Below are 16,462 nucleotides of genomic sequence, written 5' to 3'. Positions count from 1 at the left end.
AAGGCAGGGATAAGGTGTTATGGCCAGTAGACAAAAAGAGGATTACCCTATTTCAGGGGTGTGCCTACCATTTCCGTAGTTGTTCTCACGGGTGTGTTTCACATATAATAATTCTTAAGAGGAAATTTTAAGAAAGACTGTGGTGAGAGAGGTTAAGGTCAGCTCCAGAAAGGGTTCAACATCCATCAAAATCGATGGTACCACGTTGAGCTGATGTGTATAACCCTATTGGCCCCCCCCGGTCAAGGATCAGACGAGGTTGCAAGGCTTACATGGGCACTACCCATGTGGAAACTGTAATAACTGCCACCTCACAAAAAGGACGCAGAACCTAATCTTTTCCAATGGCACCACATGGGAACAGCGGGCATTTACTAACTGCAACAGCAAAAATGTAGTTTACTTAATTACCTGCCCATGTGGAAAGGAATATGTGGGCATGACCACCAGACCTGTTAGGGTCAGGTTAAATGAACACAAGAGCAACATCAGGTGCAAGAAACAAACTACCAAAATGTCAACCCATTATATTGAAAATCAACACTGTGTGAATGAGCTGCAGTGGACAGTTATTGAACAATTGCCCTCAGAGACAGGTCTGCTGGAAAAAGAACAACGGTGGGTGTTTCGGTTGGGGACCGACACCACTGGACTGAATGATTCCATTCCATGGAACCTTCTTAGATAAACACTCGATCTGCCCACCCTTTACAATGAGCTTTGGTCAATATACTCATATGGTTACTTAATAATTGTGTGTGGACCAATAGGGTTATACACATCAGCTCAACGTGGTACCATCGATTTTGATGGATGTTGAACCCTTTCTGGAGCTGACCTTAACCTCTCTCACCACAGTCTTTCTTAAAATTTCCTCTTAAGAATTATTATATGTGAAACACACCCGTGAGAACAACTACGGAAATGGTAGGCACACCCCTGAAATAGGGTAATCCTCTTTTTGTCTACTGGCCATAACACCTTATCCCTGCCTTATTTTTGTTTTTTTGGGTTTAAATAGGCCATTTTCCATTCATTTCCAAGCATTCCAATATATACCGCAAGCCTCGCGTCCTTCACGAAGCATTTGCAGGTGCGCATGCGCATTAGATCTTGCCATCCACTTCCAAGCATTTCAATATGATACCGCTAGCTTCGCGTCTTTTACAAAGCGTTTGCATGTGCGCATGCGCATTAGATCAGTCTATCGCGCATGCGCCGGCTGTACTCTGTTGTGCGCATGCACGAAGGATCAGTGTAGGACGTTAGCGCATTACCGGGTATTTGGTGATATCTCTCCGTATTTGGGCTTGTACCGTTTTGCATTAATCAATTAACCCTCACTAATTACCCCCAGACAAGCGTATTTAAAGGCCCGAATCCCTCTGCTGCTCACTTCATCGGAGCCGCGTTGAGGGATGGCAGGCGATTTGTTGTTGCTGTAACCGTGAGTTATGAGACCATTTTGAGAAGCAGTTGTACATTGTTCTTGTGGCGCTCAGATGCTTGAGTTCTTCCACTGATTTGCTGAACCTTTGATTTCCTAGGTTTCTGATTAGGAAAGGATTCCCCAATATACGTTAAAGGCTCATGAAGTCCTCTAGTTGTGAACTTTAAGTAAGATCTTTTGTTCTCTTTGTTCTGCTCATATTCCATCTGAGCAGCAATTTGTGTTGGTATGCGTGTGTATATGTGTGTAGTGTCTTTTTTCTTTCTTCTTCCAGGTTCCAATTATTTTTTGGTTTCACCTGATGTTTTTTCAGAGAAGCATTATCCTTCTCCTCTAAAACTGTGATAAACTGTCTGTTTATATATGATTTTGTTTCCACAGGTTCTTACGCCAACTGGGCGCAACTACACTCACTTACATATAACATTGTGAGGAACATTACACATTGTGGTAATTTTATTTTTCACTTTTACATTTTACATGTGAGTAAGGGGAGGGTAAGTGCATACACCCTTGTCCTGAAGAAGGGGGCTCTGACCTCCGAAACATGTTGACTTTTAATACAGTGGTTTGATACCCTAATACGTATCTTTTTATAACCACGCCCTGCACTTTAAATTTTAATAATACCAGCCGGGGATTTAATAAAGTTTTTTTCTTCCCACGTGCCAGGTATTTTTTAACCACCCACTTTTTTCACCTCACCTCACTCACATCCTTGTTAAAAACACACACCCCCACACATAGTTCACGTCAAGTGCTCCTGCGTATTCGCGAGTCGTAGCACGCCGCATCCCGTAGAGGGGTGCGAAGGCCCCGATGATGAAGCATGACACCAAGGGGCCTGTTGGTGTGTGAGGGGCATTTAAACAACATTGTGTGTTCTTGTCAGACCTGCAACAGCTAAACCCTCTCACTCATTGCAGCAGCATTTGCTCTTTTTTAAAGTGTGCAATTGCCAAAAGAAAACAGACGGGTTTTAAACCCATACGCACCCCAAGTTGCACTTGGTCACTTGATCAGATGCAAACATATGGGCATCTGTCCGATGGGCTTGTTAAAGCTTCTGAATCCCACTGTGTGGAATTTTAACCCTGGTGTTTTTGCTACTTAATGTTTTTTGTTGTCAATTTTTATCTTGCATTTATTTATCTGTTGTTTATGAATTCTGAGTGCAGGCGAGGATGTAATTATGTTTTAATGATGTTCTAATGTCTTGTATTGTGCTTTATGACTGTTCTTGCTGCCAAAATTAAGTATTATCAATCAATTTATTGTTGTGAAATAACTTGCTGCAATAATTAGAAAACAAAAAACAATAAGGCCTATCAACCTAAAAGCCAGGGCCAATTTCTAGCATTGGTAACATAGTTACATTTACCATTGCTCACTTCTTGTATCGCCACCTTCCATTTTTTATTGCAACATACTGTGGTTTGGAAGTTCCAATGTTGCAGTCTTTAGCTAATTCAAAAATAGTGGACGATTTGGATATTGATACTAGTTGTAGAGCAGAGGTCTTCAAACTTTCGGCATCCCTATGTGTGCCTATATATGTATTCCCTTGGGGGGCAAATGTTTCTGCAATTACTTGTATATGAAGATGGCCTGGAAGTGAAAGTTTCCAGGCTCTCTTTATTTCTCTGCAATCCGTGAAGTGCATAACAAAGTGTGGGATCTTTATTCCTGAGAGTCCAGTGACATGGCCAGTGAATGGGGTGGCTGGGTCAAAGACATGGCTAAAAAGAACAAAATATCCTATTAGGTATTTTGTTTTTTCACCTTCAAGTAAGTGCATATAAAGTAATGCATGCACAGCTTCAATTAAAATAAATGCAAGTTAGTGGGAAATGTACTCTTTTACATTATTAAACCCCAGCTGGCTAATGCGATTACTGCAGGTGTCCAGAGAGTCAGAGACCACAGTGGGGAACAGTGAATTGTGTATTTATTGTGCTATGAGAACCTATCTTCTGACCGAAAGAACTGGGAATACGTAAGTCATTTTTTTACAATAGTATTACACACAAGATAAACTAGTCAGCCACAAAATAGGATAGATAGGACAGAATTTATAGAGCGCACTAAAATCCAAAGGTGCAAAATCAGCGGAGAAGATCAGCTAAGAATCAGGATTCTGAAAAGAAAAAGACCAGGTTATCAGATGTTTCTTAAAGCACATAAGAGAATCTGCTAATGAGATGTCGGTGGAAGAACAATGGAATTAACCCAGATCTTTTGACTGGGGGTGAATGTTTGATTTGCTCTGCATTCTGTCCATCATCTGTGTGTCTTTTGCATTCTCGCACTAAGTGTGTTGGATATGCCCAGACGTGGGTCCCAGGCTCACTGTGCCACTGAATTCAAGCTAGCCTGTCTGATGAAGGGTGATGCCCCAAAACCGGTTCCAGGATGCTTGTTTTCGGTCCAGGGAGGACCAGGCTTGGCAGATTAGGCTAGACTGTTCCCATGAGGCACAGGGTTAAGGCTGGGTCTAAACTGGGGTAGAAAGGTGAGCAAAAGAACAATGGAATTAACCAAGAACTCTTGACTGGGGTTGAATGTTTGATTTGCTCTGCATTCTGTCCATCATCAATGTGTCTTTAGATTTCTCGCCCTAAGTGCGCCGGGTATGCCCAGACGCTTACTATGCTACTGGATTCAACCTAGCTTGGCTGAGGAGGTGTGATGCCCCAAAACCGGTCCCAGGATACTTGTTTCTAATCCAGGGAGGACCTTGATTGGCAGATCAGGCAGGGCTGTTCCCATGAGGCAGAGGGTCAAGACTGATTTGCATATAGCTGGGTCTAAACTGGGGTGGCATGGTGAGGAAAAGAACAATAGAATTAACCCAGATCTCTTGATTGGGGGTGAGCGATTGATTTGCTCTGCATTCATACCATCATCTGTGTGTCTTTTGCTTTCTCGCCCTAAGAGCGCCGGGTATGCCCAGACGTGGGTCCCAGGCTCACTGTGCCACTGGATTCATGCTGCCTTGGCTGATGAGGGGTGATGCCCCGAAACCGGCTCCAGGATGCTTGTTTCCAGTCCACGGAGGACCTGGCTTGGCAGTTCAGGCTGGACTGTTCCCACGAGGCACAGGGTCAAGACTGATTTGCATATGGCTGGGTCTAAACTGGGGTGGAATGGTGTGCAAAAGAATGATGGAATTTACCCAGATCTCTTGACTGCCGGTGAATGTTTGATTTGCTCTTCATTCCATTCATCATCTGTGTGTCTTTTGCTTTCTCGCCCTATATGTGCCGGTAATACCCAGGCGTAGGTCCCGAGCTCACTATGCCACTGGATTCAAGCTAGCCTGGCTGATGAAGGGTGATGCCCCAAAACTGGTCCCATGATGCTTGTTTCTGGTCCAGGGAGGCCCTGGCTTGACAGTTCAGGCTGGACTGTTGCCACAAGTCACAGGGTGAAGACTGATTTGCATATGGCTGGGTCTAAACTGGGGTGGCATGGTGAGCAAAAGAACCCTGGAATTAACCCAGATCTATTGCCATGGGGTGAATGTTTCATTCGCTCTGCATTCCGTCTATCATCTGTGAGTCTTTTGCCTTCTCACCCTAAGTGCACCAGGTATGCCCTGACGTTGGTCCCGGGATCACTGTGCCACTGGATTCAAGCTAGCCTGGCTGATATGGGGTGATGCCCCAAAACTGTTCCGAGGATGCTTGTTTCTGGTACAGGGAGGGCCTGGCATGGCAGTTCAGGTTGGGCAATTACCATAATGCATAGGGTCAGGACTGATTTGCATATGGCTGGGTCTAAACTGAGGAGGCATGGTGAGCAAAAGAACAATGGAATTAACCCAGATCTCTTGACTGCGGGTGAATGTTTGATTTGCTCTTCATTCCGTCTATCATTTGTGTGTCCTTTGCTGTTCTGAGATATAGGTGGGCAGAGTATTTCACAGTTTGGTGGCGGCCACAAAGAAGGATCGTCCACCCAATCTAGTCTTCCAAAATCTGGGGATCCTGAGTTTTTTACAACCTGAGGATCTGAGTGGTCTGCCAGGAATTTACCAATGAAAGAGTTCATTCATTCGGCTAGGTCCCTTGTGATGAAGAGCGTTAAAAAACTAAAGCGCCTTGAAAGAAGTTTGGCCCCGAGTGGTAGCCAATGAATGGAACAAATCCCTTCTCTGACAGAGGGACGTTGTTTGGTATGTTCAGAATAAGATGGGCTGCTGCACTCTGTACGACCTGAAGTTTGTTCAGGAGCTGAGGAGCTATTGATGTTAAGGTATAGGGCATTACAGTAGTCCAACCGTGATGTGACAAGGGCGATGGTAACTGCCTAGTGCAGTTCTGATGTAATGTAAGGAAAGATCTTTTTCAGGGTCCTGATGATGTAAAAACAAGTGCTAGTAATATGACTGACCTGTGCATCAAAACTTAGATTGTTATCAAAGACGACCCAAAGTTTTTAGCTGACTGGACAGGGGTGGGGAGGATTCTGCAGACATCTGGGACAAGGCGTTGGACCATATGGAGTTTTGAGAGCCAAACACCAGCAGTTCAGTCTTGTCTGCATTAATCTTCAGTGAATTATCTTTCATCCAGCAGATAATGCTGGAAATGCACTGACTGAACCTATCCGCCACCAAAGGCAGGTTGTCAGAAATAGATCAAATAATCGGAGTATTGTCTGCATATAACAGCACTTGAAACCCGAATGAGCACACCAGGTCAGCCAGAGGGCCACATGAAGATAAAAAAGTTTTGGGCTCAAAGATGAGCACTAGGGAACCCCACACGGGAGACTGAATGCCCTTGCCTTCAAAATGCCTCAGCTGACAGTTTGCACCCTGTTTGACAAAAAGTAATGGAGAAGCTGAAGGACTGTCCCGCTAACCCTAGCTTGCTGCAGACGCTGAACCATCTGTGCAGGCGAGATGGTATCGAATGGTTCTGACAGGTCAAGATAGCCACTCCACCCAATCAACCTGGGCACGGATGCTGTCTGTGACCAATATAAGGGCTGTCTCTGTACTATGGCTGGCATGAAATCCGTTTTGAAAAGGATCAAGGATCCCCTGATTTTTCATAAACTTCATTAGCTCCTGATTAATACATTTTCCTAGAATCTTAGCAGGAGCCAGCAACAGGGAAATGGGACAAAGATTTTTCATATCTTCTGGATCAGCATTGGCTTTCTTGAAGAGCGGAGAAACAATAGCTTCCTTCCAAATAGCAGGAAAAATGCCTGATTGAAGCAAGCAATTAAACATCTTCTGTAAAAATTTAGCAATCGGATACGGGGCAAGTTGTAACATTTTGGGCATGCAGGGATCAGATGGGTACCCTGATTCTAAACTCAGCAATTATTTCTTGGTCCGTTGGACAGAGATAGGAGGGAAGGCTGACAGGGGATTATCAGGGGAGCCAAAAGCAGATTTATCACAAAGGGTTTTATCTGCAGAAGGCGGCTTGAAATTCTGAAAGATGTTGAAAACTTTATCTTGAAGAAATATCTTGTAACTTTGTCGCAATACTCTTGAGAAGCTTCGAGCGTCCACTGAATGGGGGTTCTGATACCTCATTCACTACTTTAAACAACAGTTTGGGAGAATTATTTGCTGTCCTAACATTCTCGGTAAAGACAAATTCTTTAGTCTGTATTATGGCCTGTTTAAGGTCCAAAAGTAGTGCTATGTGCTTCTCTTTTTCACTAGAGCATGGGCTTGCCCTCCATTTCCTCTTACTTCTGACCACAGCGTTGGTTTTAAAGGGAGCAACAGTGTCCAGAGATGTCTTAACCCAGTCTTGAAAGCCTTCTGCAGAAAAAGTGAAAGAGCGATCCTTGGCTGCAATAGAAAATTCAGGGCCTGTTTCTAGCCGACAGCTGTGATCTTATTTAGGTTCCTACCACATAATGGCTTGAACAGGGTAGAGCTCATTCCACTTATGACGTAGTGTTTAAGATAAGACAAGTGCTTTGAAGATGTACATTTTAACAATAAGTAAAGAGACTATACCTTGTGCAAACATGTTTATAATTGTCCATTAAATTGACTCACTATAGAAAATATCCTATAACACCCTTACATTACCTCTCAAAAAGAATAATTCTTTGTCACCATGACGCTTTAGGTGACTCCATCAATACAAACCTGGTGAGAAGGCTTGTTTCTTCTTTAACTCTCTTTTCCCCCTTCTCTCTTTCGCTTCCAGGCAGAGGTACCTCAAGGTCAGCATTAGCCATTCAGGGACAGTCAGGGCCGGACTGGCCATAGCGGGCACTGGCGTTTCCCTGGTAGGCCGATAGGGTGGGGGCCGGATTTTGGGCCCCTGGGGGCCGTTTTTGTTACCGGGGGTCGGCAATATCAGCCCCAGTAACAAAATCGGCCGAAACTGGCCCTCGCAAACTGCTCGGCTGCACTCCCCTCACCCCAGGGAGGGGCAACTGAGCAGTTTGCCAGGGTCGGTTTCTATTCCCGGTCCGGCCCTGGGGACAGCTATTTTTGTTTTGTAAAATGTGTGTCCCGGCCTGTGGGAGGGAGGTGGTCAGTAGGGTTGCAGTCAGATGTACAGTCCTGATCTTCTGGACCCCTGGTGCCACAGACAAATGGCCCAGGAGAAGAAGGAAAGGAGAAAAATCCATGGATAGAGTCATAGAGATTACAGTCTTGATCAAAGGGAGGGGGAAACTGAAGCAGAAGAGGCACCTTAGTTTGGGCCTCAAAGAGATGGCAGAGAGGGGGATGTGGCTACATGGTAGTCCAGGTTTTTTCCAAAGGGCACAGAAGCAGCCCACTTTGCAAGGCATTAGCTATCATTACGGAAGGAGATGCAGTAGCACTGGGGCCAAGGGATCTGAGAGACCCACTGCATCACAATTATGACTGTCTTACTTTAAAAAGAGGCATGGCTACTTATTTTTCTTTCAAACATTAGGGCCAAGGGCACCCTTGCTGCAAAACTTGGAGACAGCATGTGTGAGATCATTTCTATTCTGAAAGCAACAGGAGCCTATTTTGAGATTGAAGTGATGATCAAGCGTTATGGGGAAGGGAAGAAAGAGGCAGTGGAGATAGCCTGCTACTTAGGGCAGTTTTTATACAGTTGTGGCCCAGTAACAAACAGTGGTGGGGTGGGTGAGGGTAGCGTGGTGGGGGAGAGTGAGCATGGGGGTATTCATTATAATTAAAATAACTTACCTGACGCTGCCGGCCGACTTCCGCATCGCATTGCTCCTGCTTCTCGTTTCCTGGGTCTCAGCAGCCCCTGGGACAAACTCCCAGTCACTCCCTGTGCTGCAGAAGAGCAGTGCAGGGATTGGTCTGAGCAGGCAGAAAAGATGCCCTGCTCAGACCAGGGAGTCAGTGGGGTTTCTCCAGCCCGGCTGCACAATGCAGCTGGGGTACAGAAAATCTAAGAGCACATATGTGTTTTGGTCGGCCTGAGACAGCCGGCAAACACACATGGGCCCTTAGGGACTAGGGAGTGCACAAGCACTCCCCTTCCCCTTCCCATGCCCCACCCCGCAATGAACAAGCTGGCAAAAGGCTTTTGATGGCTCTGCGCCAGGCAGGGGGGCAATGCTCATCCGCCATTGCGGAGGAGCCGCCACTGTGGTTATCATTTGTGCAACAGGTGCAGGTGTATTATGGCCAATGAGTATGAGGGACTCACAACACCCCAATTATGGGGTGCAGTATTTTTGGGTCATTTTTCATTTTTGTTTGGTGTGGATTATGAGCTACAGAAAAGTAACCCTGAAGTGATCTCCTAAAGCCTGCATTTTTTGCACAGCCATGCCCGTCCTGCTCTCCCAATTCTTGCCACAAAGTTTTGGAGGGGTTCGAATTCAAAACATTTTGCTTAGGGGAGGGCTCAGAGCAAAAATTTCAATTTTGAATTTAGTTTAAGGACTTTTTCTATAGCCAGATGGACTGACCTATAACTTAGGTAGATGGCCTTTAACCACAGATACAGCAATTGGTAATGCTATTACGTTCTCTGATGTTGTGTCCTCTAATGCTTCAATGTCTGTGTCTCTCTCAGTGACTGTTCCAGAGTATACTTGCCACTGTACCTTCCTGTCATGGGTATGTGCACTAGTCATAATGTTAAGTTATGATGGGTTTTTGTGCCCACCTAGTCGCGCACTGTTCACCTGGTGCTCCACACCTTATTTATATGTGTTTATAACTCCACACTATAAACCATCTGTTTTCTTCATTAACACATTTGCTTTTAATCATTCAATTTTCTATAACATTTTCTTCTTTGTTATTCTCAATATTCATAACAGTATTCATTTATATTCTTTGCTTTGCACATAACATATTTTCTTGTATACATTTGAACAATTGACATGACATGTATAATCATTCGTTCATTGATGAGCCCAATGCATTTCGGCACCTATGTGGCGCCTTCATCAGGGGCGACTCTGCAGAATAAAAATAAAAAATACTTTGTGTGAGTGTTTTATGTTTCATTAAACATGGGGGTTCACGTGAGTGTATTATGTTTTGTTCATACCTGAAAGTAACAACTGCTCTGTGTTGTTATGTCTGTGCAAGTATTCACCTCGATCGCTAGTGTTCTGTTTAAACAAAATAAGAGCCCATCTTTAGCTGTCTGTATAATGGGTGATGTTGACAAAATGTAGCCTCTTCTAATCTGTAAACATACCTTATTCTTTTCGTCAGCAGACTCTGTAACAATAAATGTAGACATCCTTAAAAGTCCACTTCTGCCTCAATAATACAAAAGACATAACCAAAAGGAGTCCGCACCCTACCTTATCTTTGTTATTTTACATCCGTCTAGAAAAAGTCAGAGAAGATACCACGTGATTACTCCCGTGTTCAAAAGACTACCCTAGAACTCGCACTCAATAAAATGCTGCCCGTACCTGTGTTTTCGGAATTATCTTGCCCGTCAAAGTAACCGCAGCCCTATGCTTGCTTCTGTATTGCCTTCGCTCACGGTCCAAATGTTACTTAAACTCCGCAAACTCCGCGCGGTTGCTTAACTCTAGAAATGAAAGACGGACTTTCTAAGTAGATATGGCCCAATAAACAGGTCTCGGTCGGCACCATCTTAATATGGTGAATTACGACAGCAAGCTGATACTATATACAACGTTATTTGCTAATCATGAATTATAGTTCATAAGTCACCATTAAATCCTATGTGTCTCTGTAATAACAAACTGGTATTCACTATGCCATCACGATCTATGTTTAAAAAGAACTCCACTTGTGTTATTCATTTCTATGTCTAAATGAAATGAATAACACAAGTGGAGTTCTTTTTAAACATAGATCGTGATGGCATAGTAAATACCGGTTTGTTATTACAGAGACACATAGGATTTAATGGTGACTTATGAACTATAATTCATGATTAGCAAATAACGTTGTATATAGTATCAGCTTGCTGTCGTAATTCACCATATTAAGATGGCGCCGACCGAGACCTGTTTATTGAGCCATATCTACTTAGAAAGTCCGTCTTTCATTTCTAGAGTTAAGCAACCGCGCGGAGTTCGCGGAGTTTAAGTAACATTTGGACCGTGAGCGGAGGCAATACAGAAGCAAGCACAGGGCTGCGGTTACTTTGACGGGCAAGATAATTCCGAAAACACAGGTACGGGCAGCATTTTATTGAGTGCGAGTTCTAGGGTAGTCTTTTGAACACGGGAGTAATCACGTGGTATCTTCTCTGACTTTTTCTAGACGGATGTAAAATAACGAAGATAAGGTAGGGTGCGGACTCCTTTTGGTTATGTCTTTTGTATTATTGAGGCAGAAGTGGACTTTTAAGGATGTCTACATTTATTGTTACAGAGTCTGCTGACGAAAAGAATAAGGTATGTTTACAGTAGAAGAGGCTAAATTTTGTCAACATCACCCATTATACAGACAGCTAAAGATGGGCTCTTATTTTGTTTAAACAGAACACTAGCGATCGAGGTGAATACTTGCACAGACATAACAACGCAGAGCAGTTGTTACTTTCAGGTATGAACAAAACATAATACACTCACGTGAACCCCCATGTTTAATGCAACATAAAACACTCACACAAAGTATTTTTTATTTTTATTCTGCAGAGTCGCCCCTGATGAAGGCGCCACATAGGTGCCGAAATGCATTGGGCTCATCAATGAACGAATGATTATACATGTCATGTCAATTGTTCAAATGTATACAAGAAAATATGTTATGTGCAAAGCAAAGAATATAAATGAATACTGTTATGAATATTGAGAATAACAAAGAAGAAAATGTTATAGAAAATTGAATGATTAAAAGCAAATGTGTTAATGAAGAAAACAGATGGTTTATAGTGTGGAGTTATAAACACATATAAATAAGGTGCGGAGCACCAGGTGAACAGTGCGCGACTAGGTGGGCACAAAAACCTATCATAACTTATGATTTACCCAAGGAGTGACTATCCTTAATAGTCGCAGCACCATTAGAATAATTAATAAATCTGAGTAAAACACGGAGTGCTCCTCACGAACCCAATTTACACTAGTCATAATGAGCATATGCATCAATCCAAATTGCAGGTGACAAAGGGTGAAGGCGCAGTTTTTGTAGATGGGTGTGGCAGGTGAAAATACAGTGGGGTCATGCGGCTGTATGCACATGAGGTTCTTGCATATGCAAACACAGTGGGTGCAGTATCATTGGAGTGGTGGTGGATTTAGACATGGTGGGTGCAGGTGCAGTAGGTGCTACAGCAGTGAGAGCAGGCACAAATGGTGCAAGTGTTACTGAATAGAGTCACAGTGGCTGCAGGTGCAATGCATTAGTTGCTGAGGGTACCAGGGTGGCTATACTGGTAATTTGACACCCCTCGTGTTTCTAGCAGTGCTTTCAGCTGATATTCGAAAAATAGTAGATAGGGCGACTTGAACAGTTTAGCCTACTCTTTCAGCGAACACTAGTAAAATGGGGAAAAAAATTTAATTTATTAGCACTTAAATAGTATAGGTGCCAAGTTTCTCAGGTCCACGTGTGAGTAGGTGCTCCAGTCCAGGTATTTTCTTTGCATTCTGGCACCTGTTTTAAAACTGGATAAACAAGAGTCAAGGCATGAATGCAACGAAAAAAACAGGACTGGAGAAATACATCACAACTGGCCTTAACTGAGGGTGAATGTTTGATTTGTTCTGCATTCCGTCCATCGTTTGTGTATCTTTTGCTTTCTAACCCTAAGTGTGCCGGGTCAACCAAGAAGTGAGTACAGGCTCACGGTGCCACTGGATTCAAGCTAACCTGGCAGATGAGGGGTGATACCCAAAAACCAGCCCCAGGATGCTTGTTTCTAGTCCAGGGAGGACTTGGCTTGGCAGTTGGGGCTGGACTGTTCCCATGAGAAGCAGGGTCAAGAGGGATGTGCATATCGCTGGATTTAAACTGGGGTGGCATGGTGAGCAAAAGAATGATGGATTTAACTCAGATCTCTTGACTGGAGGTGAATGTTTGATTATTTCTGTATTCCGTCCATCATTTGGGTATCTATAACTTGGAAACTATGCAGGACTGTAACAGATGCTAAGAACAAAGTGAAACACGCCAGCCTGCAGTCCCTGTGTAAACACCTGTACATTTTATATTGATTTCAGATGTGTACTTACTTGCAATAAGAAAATGTCATCACATCTGTACTGTTAAAGCTGTACACAGTTCAGTTCTGACGTTACAACACCTCATACCATAGTCAGTACATTGATGAAAAGCAGCCCACTGAGCAGAAACAGTTAAACACTTAATTCAATTGCTGTTGCCTTTCCTATGGATTATCTTTCTCCCACAGTTAACCATGATTAACAGAGGTGAAAACATTTACAATTCTCTGTTTTGTTAGAGCCCCGATGAAAACCAGAACAGGCTGAACCTATCTGCTTGTTAGTATAAACTGTAGGCCCAGAGCAAGCTTTCAAAGAGGCTTACATAAATCTTCAGAAAACAGATTCTAAACTGCTTATTTCGACAAACCTGATTGAACACTTTCAAACAAATCTTCAATAACAACTCTTGTATCAGAGGGAGCACAGAGAAGGAGTTAAGTGGTATGACGGCGCCATGTATTATAAGAAAATAATATCCACCAACAACGGTAGAAACAATATTGCAAGCCACCTCTTAAGTTCATGACATTGTAAAAGAGATTAGGAACTCATTACGAGTTTGGCATAGATGCGCCGCCTGTCCGCCGGCACAGCTGCGCAAACACGTGCACGGACCGCCTGCCGTATAACAAGTTGAACTTGTGTACGGCAGACGGTCCTTCGCCTTTCTCATGGCGGTGCCTGAAAAACAGGCACCGCAATGTGAACAGCAAAAAAATTCCAGTACGGTATAGATGGTCCATTATGTGCTGGAACCTTTGAGGTATACAGAAGCTATGAGTTTCCGTTCTTTGCCTCCCAACTTCTATTCTCTTTTTCTCTCGGGAGCGGCCCAGTCCTTTGTTTATACAGCGCGGGGACACACTGTTCCTAGTGTAACCAGGCGCTATACAAGATGCTTTTATTATTATTATTATTATTAGATAGGCTGAGCACATGATTTGCCCCCTTAATGTATCCAAATGGCGGAGGGGGGCCATGGGAGCCTTGTAGGGCCCCCTCTGTTCCTCCACCGCCAGCCTTTTCAATGGCTGGCAGTGGCAGAACTTATAATATGCTCAGCGGGACTGGTGCAGTCCCTTGAGAACCTTACATTGTGGCGCAGATGCGGCTCCACCAGGGAACAATTGTTCTCTGGCGCAGCTGGTGGTACTCCGCCACACCGACTTTCAAAGTCGTAATGCGGCAGACATGTACTGCCACCGCGAAATCGCCAGACTCGAAATCAGGCCCTTAGACTTCTACTTCTTTACTGTGTACTATCATGAAACTCCCCGGTTCCTTGCAACACCCCTGTAAGGCACAATAGGAGAGACTTTACCATGTATATTAATGCAAGTGTTATCCCAATATGAGGACAACCAAGTGACAGACATTTTGCTACTATCGTGCAAACACTGAAGAAGTAATCGAATTCATATTTTACCCGTAAATAACACGTCTCCACCTTCCAATGTTGCATTTTCATCTGTCATCTCTACCACGTTGAGATTAAGTGTTTGGAGAGCTTTTTTCATTTCTTCAACCTGTTAAAAAAAAGTACAGAATGCATTAGATTAACACCGACATTGCAGAGACAGATTGTATGCCAGTACTAATGTAGGCCATAACCCTTTCTTCATTTCAAATATAATAGTAATGTTGACATTGTTGAAAGGAAATAAAATCTGTGAAAGAGACTAAGGAGAAGGTTTCACAAAAGTGATCAAACAAATACATATTTATGAAATTCGAATATTTATACATTTTTGCATGGTGCTTCTTGGTTCTCGCAAGGTTGCTAATGCTCTCTACATATCTGGAAAAACATATTATGAATACAAAATTAGAAACTCCATAGTGCAAAATAGACATTGGCATTTATTATACCAGTTACATCAAAATTAGAGGCCGTATATATATATATCAATCTAATGGAGAAAATCCACTCATGCGTGCTAACAAGGTTCTGGGCCAGCAAGAGGCTAATACATTTCTCTTTAGACTAATGATGAAGACTTTGAGAAATGTGGTCAGGCGTATTCTTATTGGGAAGGAGCTCCAAAGTTGTGCCGTGCTGCAAGAGAACGAGCTCTTATCATTTTGGTGTGTGTATGTGGACATTTAAAGTGATGGACATAATTTGTCTCTCAGAGTTCTTTTTCCTCCTGACACAACACGTCTGTGTGGAAGATATTTGGGCATGGCCATATCTAAGGACTTATATGTAAAGCAGGCAGTCTGTAGGTGTTGCATGTCTATAATTGCAACAAGTTTAATGATCAAAGTTCCTTGTTTTGTGGATGGGTCAGGCAGCAGAGTTTAGGTTTTCCCGTCACAGGAGTGAAGATCAAAGTTATAGTTCCCTTCCTCTTCTTTCAAAAAACAGATGGAACTTCAGAACGCCTAAAGTGTAAATTAAATATTGACAACTCCACTTTAATTTTAACCATCAATAGCCACCTGGGACAATTTCAGATCACCATTGGGTATCTGTTAGGCTAGTGATTAAAAACCAAACCATAGTGATCTCTGCCTTTTCAGAGACATTGCCTGACATTTCTTCTACATTCCTATTGAACCTTTTCAAATTTGTTTTGGTGATAGGTAGATATATGTCAGAGCGCACAATTTGGCACCTTTTGATGCTGTCGAAATGTATTACAAAACCAAAAAGGGAAATAAAGGTTCCCCTTGGGGAGAGGCATACAAGATATGTCAGGTACCAGCATTATAAAGAGTGCCACATATGTCTGATTTTTTTGTTGCCACTGGCAGTGCGAGTTGGCCCTTTGTAATCCTTTTCAGCTGGGCCTCATAGCCCATGTAACAATGCATTGCCCTACTGGATGGGAAATGAATGTACTGTAAAGGGGTCCTCGGTGAGCCTTTTGTGTCTCTCAATAAAGATCCTCACACCTTTGTACAAGCAAATTAGTTCAAAGCCAGTGTGAAATAGAGATGGCTGTACAGAATGCTAAACAACAGAGGAAGCGGTAGGAAAAAAGGATAATATAAAGCTGATGAACAATGCCTTCTAAGAATGGAGTGATGCAAAGTAAAGCACAAAAATATGATCTGGTCCTTTGTATCTCTCCGGAATATAGTAGGATACTGGGGACACTGTTTGACAAACAGTTGGAAATTTTCCCTCGGGCTGATCACATGTATACCTGGCATGTTGGGATGAGCCCTTGCAATCTCTAAGTCAAAAAGGCCAGCAATAATATTTACTAATTTGAAAAAACATCACCAGTTCTTTGGCTCAACATTTCAAACATTTTAAACCTTTATCTATCTGGAAGAGAAATTGCATGTTGATACTTTACTTTTACACTTGGACTACAGCATCTAGTCGTTAAGAATGAGTCAAAGTTTGTCGGTACAGTAGAAGGCCAACAAGTCTTTGATCACATT

General features: G+C 43.1%; 1 protein-coding gene across 2 annotated transcripts in view; it reads right to left on the bottom strand.

Annotated features, from left to right (window-relative positions):
* The window catches only part of DDAH1 (dimethylarginine dimethylaminohydrolase 1), a 643,682-nt gene that overhangs the window by 222,609 nt on the left and 404,611 nt on the right, over positions 1 to 16,462 (bottom strand). For both annotated transcript variants that reach the window (XM_078645513.1, XM_078645519.1), the window contains exon 2: positions 14,493 to 14,592. In XM_078645513.1, coding sequence (XP_078501639.1) covers positions 14,493 to 14,592 — 100 coding nt within the window. The remainder of the gene's footprint in view (positions 1 to 14,492; positions 14,593 to 16,462) is intronic.

The sequence above is a fragment of the Lissotriton helveticus genome, chromosome 1_1 (assembly GCF_964261635.1).
Source record: "Lissotriton helveticus chromosome 1_1, aLisHel1.1, whole genome shotgun sequence".
NCBI lineage: Eukaryota > Metazoa > Chordata > Amphibia > Caudata > Salamandridae > Lissotriton > Lissotriton helveticus.
The sequence above is the reverse complement of the archived record's forward strand: the minus strand, read 5'-3'. Positions and strand labels throughout refer to the sequence as shown.